The 17,247-nt window shown below is 42.9% G+C and overlaps 1 protein-coding gene across 1 annotated transcript in view; it reads right to left on the bottom strand.

The window, feature by feature from the left end:
- LOC132771965 (acyl-CoA 6-desaturase-like) overlaps positions 1-16,518 on the bottom strand; it is a 31,779-nt gene extending 15,261 nt beyond the window's left edge. Inside the window, exons 1-4 of the mRNA XM_060770590.2 lie at positions 16,096-16,518; positions 5,614-5,724; positions 2,830-3,027; positions 1,085-1,186 (exon numbers count right to left, since the gene is read on the bottom strand). Coding sequence (XP_060626573.2) covers positions 1,085-1,186; positions 2,830-3,027; positions 5,614-5,724; positions 16,096-16,326 — 642 coding nt within the window. The 5' untranslated portion in view covers positions 16,327-16,518. The remainder of the gene's footprint in view (positions 1-1,084; positions 1,187-2,829; positions 3,028-5,613; positions 5,725-16,095) is intronic.
- Between the last annotated feature and the right edge of the window lie 729 nt (positions 16,519-17,247).

The raw sequence follows: 17,247 nt of genomic DNA, 5'->3' as shown, positions 1-17,247 counted from the left end.
GGAAGGGAAGGGAAGGGAAGGGAAGGGAAGGGAAGGGGGGAGGAAGGGAAGAGGAAGAGAAGGAAGGATGGAAGGAGAGAATGAAAGAAAAAAGGAAAGGAAGGAAAGAGGGAACGAGGGAAGGAAGGAAGGTGAGAAAGAAAGGAGGAGAGAAAGAGGGAGGGAAGGTTGGCCACAGCAACACGTGGCGGGTACAGCTAGTAAGGAATAAGAACAATTGACCAAGTAGGTTTGATAGCAACCAAGGCTCTAGACCTTGCAAAAGTCTTTTTTCTTATCTGATATTCTTCTAAACACATTAACATTACCTTTCAACCTGGACTGCTCTTTGATGACAAGTCTAAAACTGTTTATTTGGTTTTTTTCTTATTTTTTGTTTTGGTAAAAACCCTCAGTCAAACCTGTTATGGCATGCAAGAAATTGGTTAGTGTGTCTGTGTGTGAACTGTAAAATAAGATGCATAAAGCTGATTGGTTGAGTTTCAAGCGGGGAGATGGCTGAACCTGGGACTTTTGGTTACTGTTACATTTTTCAGGCTCGAGCTATGCAGGTGCTTGCAGAGAAGCAGAGAGAGACAGAGTTTGGAGGGTGCTCTCACTTCATGGGCTGCTGGAGGAGTTTATCCACACAGACAAAGAAAGACCATTTTAAATCTCTCACAGAAGGACATTATGTAAGTTGATGCAAGTGACCACATTGTACATATGTTGCTCTGAACTACAAAGACTAAACTACTTGTTCTTTATTGTTCATTTGCATGGCATATTTTCTTTTTCTGGCAAGGCAGTGTGAGGGCTGATCAAATGTTTGTTTTTATGTTATGCCACAAAACCTAAAGTTAGAATTTACTGTTTTACACCTGAAGAATGAAGAATATGGCCCAGAAAGCCTCCACTGAAGATGTGTTTCACTGTGGCTTTAATAGCAAGAAAGCAAGCAGAAATTCCAATAGGTCTCTGGTATTTCATAGTCATGTGATGAGGGATTTCCATCTTGGATTTCCACCTGCCTCTGTTAAACACACCGCAACCCTTCCATGATCATCTTAATGCCATCATCTTTTCTTTAATTAGGTGGCCTTACCTTCAAGTGACCAATCACAAACTTATGAACTAAATGGTTCCATTTGGATTTCCTAAACACAGAGAGGTGTCCAAAGTCATGCTGCAACCATCCAGCTTGGGCCTTTGGAGGAAAGAGAATGATCATAATAGAAAAGTGCCATTTAACAGAAATATGACATCAAAACTCATTTAACCATTTGCACATTCTTCACTTTCTGTGCAACATTGCAATCAACAGAGCTGACACTGATGTAGGTGAAATTCCAGATGCCTATGTTCAAAATAAAATCTAACACAGAGAACATTACTATAACTTTCAGCTGTTACTACCATAGTAACAGATTCTGACAACCACATTAGAAAGGAGACTGCTTGGAATGCAAATGGGCATTGCATACTCTGTCCCCACAGATGTTATATCTGTGGAGGAAGAGGAAAAATGTATCTAAAAGAGATCTAAGAAATCATTGTATTTTTTTTTTAGCTTGTATCCTATTTGAATCCTGCTGCTAGACTTTTTGCTCTAGTGCCTTGACTAGTTTGAGCAGGGATCCTCAAACTAAGGCCTGGGGGCTGGATATGGCCCTCAAGGGTAATTTACCCGGCCCTCGCTCAGGGTCAACCTAAGTCTGAAAATACTTGAAAGCACACAACAACAACAACAACAACAACTCTATCTCATCAGCCAAAAGCAGGTCCACACTTCCCATTGAAATTATTGTATTGTTTTTAAAGTTTTTTGCACTACAAATAAGATATGTGCAGTATGAATAGGAATTCATTCATGCTTTTAAAAATTATAATCCAGCCCTCCAACAGTTTGAGGGATTGTGACTCTGTTTAAAAAGTTTGAGGATCCCTGTATACAGTGTCTGCCCATCCCACAACTACACTTTAGCTTGGGACATAGGAACCACAGTGGTGCAATGGGTTTATACTGTGCCGGCTGAACTGCTGACTGAAGACCTGAAGGTTGGCAGTTCAAATCCATGAGATGCGGTGAGCTCCCATCTGTCAGCTCTAGCTTCCCATGCGGAGACATGAGAGAAGCCTCTGACAGGATGGTAACACATCTATGTGTCCCCTGGGCAACGTCCTCACAGATGGCCAATTTTCTTACACCAGAAGCAACTTGCAGTATATTCTCAATTTGCTTCTGACATGATAAAAAAAAAGCTTGGAACATGACTGGGACCTTATTTTAGTGGTCCCTTCAATGAATTTTCACATTGTAATCATGCCCTACTTTGCTGGAAAAGAGATAGAAAAGCTCTGAGTAAGTGATAGAGAGAAAGGCAGGACTGGAAAGAATCTCTTCATCTGCTCTCTTGTATTGCTACTAAATAGAAAGAATGGGAGCAGATAATTGTGGCTCCCTTTACTTCATTCTTCCTGCTCTTGTCCTGCTTACCAGATTATTTGATTTCCTAGCCTCCACTACCTTAAGATGATAACATGAGCACTCTCGGGTGCACAGCCTACTTCAGCTCCTTGTATTTGTGTCTGCTAGTTCCCATATGACTCTAACTGCAATGGAGCTGTCCAAGGTAATCTATTTTGGGGGAAGGGTTCTGAACCTTCAAACATCTAACAAAATCTGCAGTAAAGTCACTGATTCACTAACTCCAAACACATTGTAACTTGATTTCACTCTTCCTCATTACATGGAGGTCTGGATAACATTCAAGTTTGCTGAAATAAAGTCAATGTATGAATGAATTAGCTAGCCAATGGCAGCACCAGAATATAGAGAAGGAAATTCACCTGAGAGGTTGCAAGGATGATGATAAGGAGGAAAGTTATACTCCAACTTGTACCGTAGTATGAAACCATTAACCAAGCCAAAGCCTCCATCACAAGGATGTGACCCAAGCAAAAGGAAAAAAATACAGGACTCGCTTTGAATAAGTTCATTTCTTCTGCTGTCTTCCTCAGTGTGCGGAAATCTTCTATTATCTGGGCCTGCAAAGTGGAAGTACAGGAGATAGAAATAAATCCTGGTGGCTCAATGCAAAACTTTGGATGGTACATCAAGGTATCAATATCACAGGAACACTTGACCTTTATGTTTTGGACTACAATTCCAACAATCCTTTAAGTATTTGCATTGGGTGTTAGAAAATCTGGGAGCTTGCATTCAAAAGAGATGGAAGGTGAAAGATTCCCTATCTCTGCTATTCAGTATTCACCCCCTGTGCTTTACCCACTCCAGAAAGAGGAACACAAATGTCGGAACAAAAGGAGGTGCAACTGATGATTGCTTGGTATGAGTTATGTAAACTAAAAGTATGTTTGCAGATATTTCTAAGACCACTGCAAACAACTTGTGGATCGCTTTGGGAAGGGCTGGGGGCAGAGGGAATGAAAGGTCATGGAAGATAAGGTAGATAAGTAATCAAATCTGTGAGGAAAGAATTGTAGCTATGGCAAAAGAAGAAATTTTACAAGGACCTTTTTTCTCTTTTGTTTAACCATCTGCATATCTTTGTTTTACACACACATATTTCCATGCTTTTCTACAACATTATAGTTTTAAACAATGTCTTATCCAGAAGTAACTACAAAACAATGAGTTGCTCATAATTCATTTCTTTTTGCATCAATGAAAGCAAAAACATTCTGAATGTAACATAATGAGGAATGACATACATATTAGTTATTTTTAGAGCAGTGGTTCCCAACCTGTGGTCCGTGAAGCACCAGTGGTCCACAAGAACTAAAACATGGTCCATAACCTCACTGTTACAACAAGAGCAACTGGTCTCATGAAACCCTCTTACAATGCTGAGGCTTATTGAATATTGTTTTCTGTGGGCAAGTAGATGGCGACTACTGGATAGCGTATGTTCTCCACCAGAAACTGGAGCTGATGTGGTCTATCCAATGCAATTTTCTGAATCGGCATCCCAAATAACCAAACTGAATCTAAAGTTGACCAAAAACAGATTCGTAACCATTTTGATACTAATGTTGGAGAGTGGTCCCTGGTCAAAAAAAGGTTGGGAACCACTGTTTTAGCAGTATGACAGATACTGACTTAGCATAGATCTGTTTGTAGCATTCTCATTTTGTTAAAAAAATTAATAGAAGTGCATTCTCAAATTAATTTTGCATTATGAGAAAGTAAAATGATACTTTCAAAATTGTAGCTATGACACTAGTTATGGGGGCTTAAAATAGTAACTGGAGCTAATTACTTTTTCAAAACAATTGCTCAAGTTCTGATAATAAATACTCTCTTAGGAAAGGAACACACTGGGATCCCCCTTAAGTAGCTATTTATTGCGCAAGCGTTGGAAAACGTTCCTTGTATAAAGGAAATTATACAACTGCGAACATTTTCACTACTCATTCAAGTACGGCTAAATGACTCTTGCTTCAGCAGGTGTCTCCACTGCTTCTCTGTATTTTTGCCAGCTTGGTCTCATGAGGACAACAGGAGGTAATTAAAAATGGGCCAGCTTCTGCCCCCGCATCTGACAGTCACACTCGTTGGAAGGCAGAACGTTGTAGAATATGGTCTCTCTGGAAAGGAGCTAATGCAAAATCTTCAGCTTGAATGTTTAGGTGCAGTATTGTCTGTCGTGACCTCAGTCATCTCAGAACAAGAGGGAATGGAAAAGGTTGCCTCCTTTTGAATCAGCCAAGTGAGGCAGAGCGCCTGAATAATTGATAAGCTGAACATCTGGGATTCGAGAAATCTCAAGTGACATGGCAAGTAAGAGACAGATGGGGAAGGTACGGTGGGGTCTTGTTTGGGATCAGAATGCCAAATGTCTTTAAATTTTCATGTATGGCTTCCCATTACTCACAAGTAACCAGGGGCATGATCTCCAGTGAAGGAAATGTAAACATGTATATATGCATATATATAGCTGCATATACAATTGGCTTGGCACATAGACAGTGACTTGGGAATGGGATCCTACCAAATAAAACAGCCTCCAATGAAAATCTGCTGTTTTACGCAATTTGGTTAATTTCACACTTGTCATTTTTCTTCCCTAGTTCTCTTGCCTTTAGCTACATGACGTTTATATGGTAACAAGGATTTCCCCTTCAGAATATCCTTAAGGCATGACAGCAGTTCAGCTCTATTTGAGGGGAGAGGATCAAAAATGCCCTTAATAGTTGTCTCTCTTTCCCTGTTCAAATCAAGCACTCCCTCTGCTGACATGATGGGGAGGCAGAATCCATGTTTACCTATAGCTCTTTTAGTTTCATGTTAATTTGTTCAAAACCTCTTCATCTTCAAACCCTGAAATTATGCATTCTTTTGACCCATCTAACCTTAGACAAGCACCCCACAAGCACCCCACAAGGACCCCACAAGGTGGCTAAATCCAGATGGGATGATCTCATGTATTTCTGTGCATCCACCACTTATGGAACTTTATGTAGCTGTAAGGAGGTAAAATAAATGAAACAAGCACCCCAATTTCCAATTATCTTCTGGTATAAACCACAAAGAGTAGGGGTCTGTAGGAATTAGAGGTGTTTGTATTGCACACAAAAAAGAAGTCTCATTTAAAAGTTGGTAATACTCACATTCTTGTCTCTGTCTTGACTGGGTTCTCCTGGGGCAAGTTCTCCGATTAATAAGGGCTTAAGAAACTTCCGTACAAAGGTGATATCAGGATGAAAGGCCCGAAATGCATCCTAGAGTGAAAAAAGATAATACAATATCAATAGCTTTTTATCAGCTCATTTTTATCTTTTCCATTAATCTCTAATATCCCCTCTGCCCAATACTAATAATGAGGTAAAGGAACTTGTTTTTCCACATGATTGCTATTGCCCTGAAAAAAAAATGAGCTGAACTGAGGTCTGATCTATTGATGCACATTAACACTCTCTAGCCAGTATCTGAATGGACATCAAGGGGCATCACTGCTCATTGTGCACTTGTGGCTGATGCACAATGGTCACAATGGTCACTTTGCTGTGTCCTTTATGTAGGAATAGCAACCCTTTACTGAATACAGATATTTCAGAACTGCTCAATTCTATTTCCTGCAGATACCACTTGTGAAGATCTCAACTCTCTAGGTCAATTCTGGCCTCTATTCAGCTGTGAATGCATAGTCAAAAGGGGATTCTGGAGATAGTTGCAGTTGCATTGCCTGTTGTAGACAGGGCCAAACAGCTACAGTAGGATTATCTACAGTCATTTCAGATACTGACAAAATGGAATGAGTTTAGAGTTACACAGAGTTGACAGAACTTTGGAACATCTAAAGAAAAGTGAAAGGTGAACAGAGGTTTGCAAAGAGATAATACTATGACACAAAATAGCCTAAAGGCACCAGATTCTATCTGACACTGGACCCTAAGCCCTGGTTGGACGAGAGATCACCAATGAATACCAAGTGCTGCAGGCTACATTTAAGTGGAATGAACCAGCAAAACCACCTCTGAATATTCCTTGCTTTAGAAAAACTATGAATTTTTTGGAGTTGACATGAGTAGACTAGTGACTTGAAGGCACATGCACAGTCTTTATTTCATATTGCCAGGATATTATAACTAAACAAGTATTTAAATGTTGCATTCAAATGAATTGGTTTTTATTGGAATGCCAGGTGGGCAAGTTGTTGCCCAAACTAAAGGGTTATAAAAGCAGCAGGAGGCAATGAGGAAATTAAATGAGCCAGTAAATTATTAGCTCTTGTTATAAAGATCTCTGGTTTCATAAGAGGACTCTCTGGCTATTTATTCTTCAAGACTCTAAGCTTATCGAGATAGTTCAGAACTCATATCAATTTAAATATGGGGGACCAGGCATCCTCACTTCTAGAGTTAGACTAAAAAGAATCATAACTGGCAAATGTACACTTCCACTGTGTAATTGCATGGGATAATCCGTTTCCATGTAGACATTTTGTCTGGGGCACAATACTTTGTAATCCAAAAAATTGATTTACACCTTTCCCCTTTTATGATCTCATTTACTTTACTGCCACACCCTCTATTTAATCCTATGGACCCCTGAAATTTAATTATTATTAAAATAAAATAAATATACAGTCAAATAGTATAGACAGTGAATCATTTTAAACCATGATAGTGTGCAGGCCCGTAGCCAGGATTTCGTTTCCGGGGGGGGGGGGGGGGGGCTAAAAAAATTTCAGGGGGGGTTCGGGGGGGCCTGAGTTTCGGAGGGGGCTGAGTCTGAGTGAAAGAGGGTCTAGCCTAGCAAACCTTTTGTATCATTACCACAATACCCCCATGCATATGGGATATATTGAGTATGGTGATCAGATCATGATATGAATAAACATAACAGTTTAAATAATGCACCAGTAAGGCCTTCTCGCGGACCACCCTGAGAATTTCGGGGGGGGGGGGCTGAAGCCCCTTAAGCCCCCCCCCTCCCCGGCTACATGCCTGATAGTGTGGATAGCTAGGTAAGTCAGTATACAGTAAAGAGCAACAGAAGAATATAACAACACTTCTGCTGTATCAGATCATAATTCATTTAGGATAGTATTATGTTTCCAACAGACTCTTAATGCCTTTGGACATTCTGCTTCCAGAAATGGAAAAACAAAGTGTATTGCTTTTTAACATGGGAAATTTCATTTGACCATCATGGCTTATATATCCATTATTTTTGGTCAATTTTTTAAAGTAAAAGCCATAAAAGGCAATGGTCATTGTAAATTATAAACAAATCTGACATGTTATAGGATTTAATCCAATTAAATCTTAATCTAATTTCTCTTTGTGTTCCTTAAGTTACAAATAAGTTTCATCCTAGCATTATGAGAAAATCTATTCTTCAATACCATTTATTTTTAAGGCTTCATCAGACAATCCTCGGGTCAGCGGAAGGGCTTAAGTGGTTCACCTTGGACACAACAGAAACACACACACACAATAACAACATAATCAAACTGTAATATAAGCAGAGTAGAAATCCAAGTGTCTTCCTTGATTTCACTCAAAGGGAAAAGCATTTTCAGGATATTTCCATCTCAATACTTTCTCTGACTAGATAATTTAACTGCATATAATATTGCATGTATCTATGTAAGACTATATTGTAAAATATTTCATATATTTGTGAAATAGTATCAAGCTACAAGTTTGGTTTTCAATCTGTTTTTGAATGCTTCCTGACATTAAGAGGGAAAGCAACCTTACACTGCTACAGAATGCTTTCTATTATTCTGAAATAGTGTAAGGATACGGGTGCATATCTCTCACATAGCTTATAAAGTTGAACAAACTGAACATGGTAGGATTTCAATATAATGTGCGTATCACAAGTTCACAGGAAGCCTGATGCTAGGTTATTAATAGGAAACCTTTATCCTCAGCTAAGTTTCTATATGAGATAAACTAGCACCTTCATTGCAGCTTATCAACACAAGGCCTTGTCTAAAACATCAATGCTGGCAAATGAGAAATAATTCCGAGTTCTAGGCTAGATGACAGAAACTATGAACACAAATGAATATCAGAGGCATTGTCATATATTGGTAATACAGGAGTTGACAAAAGGGAAGAAAACAATTTCAGGAGATGTAAAAGCTTGCCAAGTTAAGTCATTACGAAAAATTGTTTCATGAAGAAAGGTCTCCTAATCAAAATATCACCATAATAGGGTCACCATAAGTTGCACTAACAACAAAACAATTAAGAACCAATTTAATGTATAGTGGTTTGAGTGTTGGATCAGGATTTTGGAGGATCAGCCCAAGGGCAGCTAAACACCACACAGGGCCGATCTGGCTTAACACGAGGGAACGCCCAAATCCTGACTTATATAGTGGTTACACTAAATGTGACAAATGGAATCAGTCCTCTTATTTCTCGAAAGAGAAGCCAAGCCACAAGAAACATTTTACTGGTGCCTTTTCATCCAAAGTGATCTAAACATTGTTCAAATTCAACAGACAAGCAGCTTAATTAGACTGAGAACTGAACTGGATGGCATTTCTCATCTGCCAATGATGCCTTCTACAATTTTCACCACCAGTCAGAGCAACTTGGAAAGATAGAGGATCTTCCACACACCACGGATCTGACTAACAGATGGTTTGTTTATTCATATGGACAGGCTTTGGTAAGTTATTTTTCTGGACTCACAATCTCACAAGGAAATAATCACTGGCCATGTTGGGTATTCAGCAAACTGTGCTTTAAAAAGGTGTCTTTCTTCAACTCAGCTTCTAGAGAAGAGCTTGGAAGGTTTTTAAAAAATATCCATTTCATGTATGGTTTAAACATTTTTACCAGCTTTGGGGAAAAGGTAGGGAAAATCATGGAAATCATTTGATGTATATAAAATGATTGTAATACCATGCTTCTTGTATCTCCAATTTATGGCCTTTATTTGTGCATTTTCCAAGTCTGTGACAAAAAACATATTAGGAATATGGGACACTTGTCAATGTAGAAGACTGTCTGTTGGCATTAGTACAAGTGACTTGGAAATGCCCACCACTATCCCAACCCACTGACACTCAAAATATGGCAAGTCAACCTGTGAGGAGAATGAAAACATGGCAAGAGGGAGGAAGAGCTTCATGGAGGCTTCTTGTTGGGTCACACAATGTTAGCACCCAAAGGATTTTCAGGCAAGCCCCCTAAAAGAAGAAGACATGTTCTTAGGAAAGAATACAAAGTATATTTAAGGGAGAAATTTGAGTTTTTTGGAAATTGGCTTGAGGCCTTCATTGCAATCCAGTAATTATGTCTTCCAGCAGTATATTGAGGGACATGGAAAGCCCCTTGTTAGGACTATATTCCATGACTGTATGCCTTTAGCCTTAACAAAACCAAACATGAAAGGCAAAGGGATAGAGAAAGAAGAAGAAAAACAAAGTATCCTTCAGCAATGCTGAACTAGTGTGCCTCCTCCCTCTGCTTTATTATTGGAATGGCAGCAGGCAAAGACAAGCACATGCAGAAATACACAATCTTAGGAAGAGGCAAAGTGGCTCGCTCCCAAGGCTGCTTTGCTGCTCTGTTGTGCTCAAGGCTATTTTGCAACCCTTAAATGTTCCAGCCTTCCTCTGGTCAAAAAAAGGGAAGCAAATTCCATCCCTCAGAAGCCTTCAAAATAGCATTCCTGTAGCAGTTTCATAATTAACTTTGCAAGTAAACCATAGCACCTTTTACTACTTGTATATCATGGTCTATTTGCAAAATGATTTAAAAGACTGCCCCAGTCATGCTAGTGACTCTTTTAAACAGACAGCTGTTTCTTTTTGGATTCTTTAATTCTTTGCTAGTAGATAGTAAGCTATGTTAGTTCCTTAAGCATCACTAAATGGTCCACGGGAGACAAGGGGATTCTTACAAAATGAAAGAGCCTCCGCATGAATCTGGTCATGGAGACAGAACTTTGTGCTCTTAGCGTTGGCAATTTAATGCACCAAGATTTGTCACTATCTTGAGCTAGCATTATTTGCTACATGCTTAAACTATTTGTTTGTATAAAAGAAAGGAAGTAGGTATCAGTCTCAGGGGCACTTGTGTCACTATTTGTGCTTACATAATGAAGTAAAAAGTGAAGTCCTTTTCATCTGTTGCCCCAAGACTGTGGAATGACCTGCCAGAAAAGACAGCTAGATCAGCTGTTGGAATTTAAGACAAAATTGAAGACCCATCGGCAGGCCTACCTGGTCAATTTTAAGTTGTGCATTTTTATTGGCATTTAAACATGTATTTTAACTCTGTTTGTATGTCTTTTAATAGTATTTTATTTATGGGTTTTATTATGTTGTAACCCAACTGAAGCTGAAGGAGAGGCAGGTAATAAATTTATCATCATCATCATCTTATTATTATTATTATTATTATTATTATATAAAGTATATAAAGCAACATCTCTGACAGCATGATTCCACTGAGAACCAATTACCACAGAGTTCAGTTGGATTTGTTCCAAGATAAGCATGTAGAAGATTACTTGTACATTCCCTTTTCCCAAAGAAAATCAACTGTATAAAAGATTGCTTAGGATATCAAAAATCTGTGACCAATTCCAAGTGCCTCTGAATTCCTAAACACCAAGCTAACTATACATTTGCAAAAGGAGTTGGAACTGTGAGGTCTTCTTAATATTACACAGCAGCTTCCAGCAATCCTCACTACTGCTTATTTTGGTTAGGAAGGGTGGGAGCTGTGGTCCAACTGCATCTGGAGGTCTGCAAGCGATCCCACTCCTGACTCAGAGGAAGACTATTACATAAACGGTCACTGCTAGTATTGTGGGTGTCTTCCTAACCTGTGGCAAGTGGTAATGTAAACACAAACAGTGACACAAGTGCCCATGAGACTGATAGCTGTGCAAAGATGTGTCTGAAACAATGACACAAATTTCCTCTGGTCACACTGCCCAACAAAAGAAATAAAACAAAAGCATGTCACATTTTTGTTAGTTGTTAATTTGTTGCCATCTAATTGTTTATCCAAAGAAAAATTAAAATGATCACTGCATTAATGAAAGCACAAGAATATGGACAGGATTACTGTAGTGGTTGTCTGGCCTTGCTGGCAAATGTTAAATAGTACCTCCTTGTGCATGCACACATATACAGTGTCATGATCAGGATGTAACGCTCCTGGGACTGATAGTATTGTGCATAGACTGGATCTGCACTGCTGCTGGGTGGCAACAGTGTTGAGCGCTAGCCTAAATATCAATAGTGTTCAAGTCCAATGTTGAAGAGCTACCACAGGCAGTAGGTTTAGAGTCTGAACGTAAAGGCAACAAACTCTTTGTAATCTACCTATGTTTTACACGCAGAAAGGTGGAGAGGTCATTGTGCAGTTTTATACCTTGGGTGAGAATACAATGCACCTTGAGTGATGGGCTGGGTGGGCAGTGACACATTATTTGTTGCTCTGCCACAACTGCAGCAGAAACTCTTATAGGTATGGTGGCACTGTATGCCTTTTGCTTCTATAACTTTTTGTGGAAGAGACATTTCCTACTTATTCCAGCTTCACCACTGTGCTCCACCTCCACACTCCATCCCTACTGCTAAGATGCTGTGGCTGGCCACTCGCCCACTCTTGATCTTGGGCTCCAAACCCACAGTGCTTACCAATGCCTTCATGCTGCTGCCAAGATCCACTGCCTAGGCCTTTCTTTCAACTGATTCACTCCATCCATCCTTTATTTACCTCAGTTGCCCCCTCAATCAGCAGACGTCAATGTTTCAAGATGCCAAATGGCAGGGAAAGAGAATATATATAATGAAGTAAAACATCAGGTGCTGCTTTAGCAATCAACTCAGCCAAATTAAGACTTTTTAATTTTCAGGACTTTGGCCCTCTAAATCAACTTGACACCATTATCTAACTATGGAAAAGTGTGATGGAAAAATGTGGATGCCTTTTGGCCACTAAGATTTGGTTTAAGGACGCCACTCTCACCTAAATCCATGGATGTTCAACTTCCATTATGGACCAGAGGACACAGTAAAATGGTGTGGCAAAATGGTCTCTCATATATAAAGTGGCAAATTTAATGTTTGCTTTTTACATTTGGGGGTGGGAATATTTTCAAGTCATGGATAGTTAAATCCATGAACATAGTATCTGTGAATATACTATGTTCTGACTATAGTACTTTTAAGCTGTCCTTACATACCTCCCTTGGAGTGGGAGCTGCTTCTGGATTAAGATGTATAAGGTTGGACTGTTAATTTACAATTGAAAATTCTGTGAGATAGAAAAGGTTTCCACAGCATTGAATAAAATTGGCTTAAAAGTAATTTGCTTTCTCCTCAGGACAATAGCTCTTCCGGGGCTCTGGCAACTCAACATCCCCACCAAACCATAAGGAACCATGCTTCCTCTTTCTTCACAACTTCAAACTCCAGGGAAATCAAGACACAGCACCTATTCATAAAATACCTCAGTTTCACACCACACAACTATCTGGATGCTTTCGCTCAGCGTGTGCCTCCAGTTTTTAAAAAATGTTGCTTTAGAAAAACTCACTGTAATCTCAAACAACCAAGACAATAGGATCACTGTGGGTTTTTGTTAATGGTTCAGGCATCGGAGATGAGAGGAAAATGGCAATCATAACTTAAACATTTTAACAACTGCAGTTAGAGATCTGGATCCATATATTTTAAGAGGCCACAGATGTAAGGGTTGGAGGATAATGGCTATGTGATCATGGCCATTTGCTTCATCTGAAGGCCTCCTTCTTCACATAGCCTTTGAAGGTGCCACCAATTTCAGGAGATTCATTTCTAAATAGCTCAAGAGTATAGTGAACCCTTTATAGCAGTTAGTTATTAGAAACCACAAAGTTGGTACCAATTGGACATTCCAAGCTACACTCTATTTGACAGGAGCCCCCAGTGGCAGCCCTTGTGCCAGCAGGACTGCCGACCAAAAGGTTGGTGGTTCAAATCTGGGGAGCAGGGTGAGCTTCCATATGTCAGCTCCAGCTTCTCACACAGGGATATGAGAGAAGTCTCCCACAGGATGGTAAAACATCTGGGTATGCCCTGGGCAACATCCTTGCAGATGGCCAATTCTCTCACACCAGAAGTGACTTGCAGTTTCTCAAGTCGCTCCTGACATGAAATAAACAAACAAACAAACAAAAACAAAACAAAACTCTATTTTGAAAGTGAAAGTGTGCTATTTGATTTGGGATAGCATGGCATCCTCAGGCACCACTGATAATACATGTTAACAGACGGTGTGTTTCCACTTAACAAACACATAGCTGATCAAAAACAAAATGCAGCAAGACACCTATTCTGTGAAATGAATGTTTGACACCACTCCCAGTCCTGCAAAGTATTTTGGGAGTCCCGCATAGCCTTTTACTACATACAAAACAGTTATGACGACAGGGATTCCCCTTTCCTGCTCCCTCCTGAATGATCACAGTTGACAGGATCATTGAGCACAGCCCATCAGGTCTTAAGGCTCTTGGGTGCAACTTGACACGTTTCCCTTTCCTTCAGTGTCAAGGCTCAGCTCCAGAAAAAGTGGCCAAATAAGAACAAGAGACTGTCTCTGACTACACCCTGAGCCATTCCTTCACTATGACATCTCACAGGCCACTTGATACCACTGATCTGAAGACAGGGAACCAGCGTGCTGTGAAAGCTAGCATGGCATCATGGTTTGTGTGTTGGACTTCAACCCTGGAGACTTGGATTCCAATCCCTGCTCAGCCATGGAAATCCACTTGGTGAACTTGGGCAAATCACACTCTCTCAGCCTCCAGGAAGGCAAAGGCAACCCCATTCTGAATATACCTCATGATAAGTTTGCTCTGGAGTTGGTAAAACCTGGAAACAACCTGGAAGCCATACAACGTTCCAAGACAGAGGACAGAAGGAGCCTTCTCCTTTCTGAATTCCTTGGGCCCAGCTCTTGGTGTTTTCTGCCATTTCCTGACTGGTGTACCTTCAAGGAGTCTAGTCACTTATGGCAACCTCACTAATGCAATGGGTTCTCTTAGCCAAGGAGCTGGTTGGTCACTCCCTACTTCTGAAATGTAGCCTGCACTACCTGGTGGCTTCTCATCCAAGACCTAATTGGGACAGGCCCTGGTCTAGTATCTTGTAAAGGCCCTGGTCTAGTATCTTGTAAAGCCAGAATCCCAATATAAAAGAAGAAAGTTGTTGAAGGCTTTCATGGCCGGAATCACTGGCTTGGTGTGAGTTTTTTGGGCTGTATGGCCATGTTCTAGAAGTATTCTCTCCTGACGTTTCACCTACATCTATGGCAGGCATCCTCAGAGGTTAAGGGGTCTGTTGGAAACTAGGCAAGTGGGGTTTATATATCTGTGGAATGTCCAGGGTGGGAGAAAGAACTCTTGTGTGTTTGAGGAAAGAGTGAATGCTGCAATTGGTCACCTTAATTATCATTGAATGACCTTGCAGTCTCAAAGCCTGGCTGGTTGCTGCCTGGGGGAATCCTTTGTTGAGAGGTATTAGCTGACCCTGATTGATTCTTGCCTGGAATTCCCCTGCTTTTTTAGTGTTACTCTTATCTTTTTTTTTTTTTAATCACGAACAAAATCTGGCTTCCAGAATTTAAAAAACTCTAAAATCAGGACAGTAAATAAAGAGCAACACTCAGAAAACAGGGGAATTCCAGACAAGAATCAATCAGGGCCAGCTAACACCTCCCAACCAAGGATTCCCCCAGGCAAGAAGCAGCCAGACTTTGAAGCTACAAGGCCATGAATCAAAGTGGCCAATTGCAGCATTCATATCTGCCTCAAGCAGACGCTGGACATTCCACAGATATATAAACCCCACTTGCCTAGTTTCTAACAGACCTCACAACCCCTGAGGATGCCTACCATAGATGTGGGCGAAATGTCAGGAGAGAATGCTTCAGGAACATGGCCATACAGCCTGGAAAACTCCCAGCAGCCCAAAAGAAGAAAGAGCTGTAGTGGAGGGCTCAGATCCTGGACCTTCAGTAGTCTCCCGTTTTGTTTCCTCGGTGGCCAATGGGACAACCAGCAGCAGCCTAGAGATATGAGTGAGCCCAAGTGTAGGCTCTCTCCTCCCCTCTGCCTTCCCTGACCTGCCTTCAGAGCCCAATGTGAAGCCGCTCTCTTGAGGCGACTCTTGTTTAGGGGCTCCTCCCCTTCCCCCTTCTTTTGGGGACACCAAAAGTTTCCGAAGCGGCACAAGCAGGCAGCCCTTGGCCTTCCCCGGACTTGCGCCCCTCAGCTCCGCCTCGCCATTGCAAGCCGGGAAACAGTGTTGAAGAAAGCAACCCGTCCTTGGGGCGGGGGGGGGGGGGGGAGTGGAGAGCGAGGCGGTATTTTAAAGGCCGGGACTCTTCTTTCGTATCTGCCCCCACCCGTGGATCCTTCCCACAACAAAGAAAAGCCTCTAAAGCAGGGGAAGACCGTTTGCGCCTGAAAGGAGCGCGCCTCCCGAATACACGGGGACCCCCTTTCCCCTGCTTGTGGGGTGCCAGGGCGCCCGTGTTTCCGCGGCGGGGCCGTGGCAGGTGGCGCGGGGCCGAGCTTCCCCGTGGGCCGCCTTCCGCGCTCCTGCCGCCGGGTCTCACCGTGGCGTCCTCGCCGGCGTAGTGGCTGATGACGCGATGCCCGCCCGGGTGCCGCTTGACCCACTGCGAGATGTCGTAGACCTTGCGCTCCACCACCAGCCACTTGTCGGCCTGCAGGTTGTGCTTCTGGACCTCCTCCCAGGTGAACGCCGGCACCGGCGCCTCCCGCTCCCCGCCGCCACCGCCGGCGCCGCCGCCGCACTCCTCGCCCTGCTCGCCGCCTTTCCCCATCGGGGAAGCCCGGCTCCTTTCTCCGCCCTGGCCTCGGCTTCTCCCACGGGTCCCGCAGGAGCGTGGCCGGCGGGGCGCGTCTCCTTCTCGCGGGCGAAAGGAAGGAGCGCCGGCTCTGCGCCTCGCGGGTTTAATTCATCCGGCGCGGCGGCACCTTCGGCCCCGGCGCCTCTTTGTGCCTTGCCCTCCCCTCCCCTCCCCACGCCACGCCCCCGACGGCTGCTCCACAGAGGAACCCCCCTCCCCTCCTCCTCTTGCTGCTGTTGCTGCGGCGGCGGCGGCGTCTCCCTCCTCCTCCTCCTCCTCCTCCTCCTCTTGGGTCCCGTAATCCCCCTCCATCCCACGCCGAGGAGCGCCGAGGAGGTCCCCCCGCTCATCAGCAGAGGCCCTCCGCCAATCGCAGCGCTCCCCTGCACCAAGAACGCCCTCCCATTGGCTGGCGGCTCTCTTTCGAAGCTGGACCAGCGCCGGAGGAGGAAAGGGGGGCGGGCGGGCGGCTCTCTCTCGGCTCCCCAAAGGACCCCGGGGGACCACCAGGGATTTCGGAGGTTGCGGCTACAGGGCGCCCCCCCCCCCCACCCACCCATTCCGCCTTCTGAGAAACCAGGGATGACGTCTGCATTGCAATAGCGGCTCCCTGTCTGGTTTTATTCCGAAGAGAGGGAGGGAGGGAGGAAGAGAGAGAGGAAACAAGGGGGGATGGAAGAAAGGAAGGGAAGAAGAGAGGGAGAAGAGAGGAAGAAAGAGAGGAAGGGGGGAGGGAGGATGGATGGATGGATGGAAGGGAGGGAGATAAGGAGGGAGGGAGAAAGAGAGGAAGGGAGAAGGGAGGGAGAAAGGAAGGGAGGAAAGGAACAAGAGAGGAAGAAAGGGAAGGAGGAGGGAAGAGAGGGAAAGAGGATGGAAGGGAGGGAGAAAGAG

This window comes from Anolis sagrei, chromosome 1 (assembly GCF_037176765.1).
Source record: "Anolis sagrei isolate rAnoSag1 chromosome 1, rAnoSag1.mat, whole genome shotgun sequence".
Taxonomy (NCBI): Eukaryota; Metazoa; Chordata; class Lepidosauria; order Squamata; family Dactyloidae; genus Anolis; species Anolis sagrei.
The sequence above is the reverse complement of the archived record's forward strand: the minus strand, read 5'-3'. Positions and strand labels throughout refer to the sequence as shown.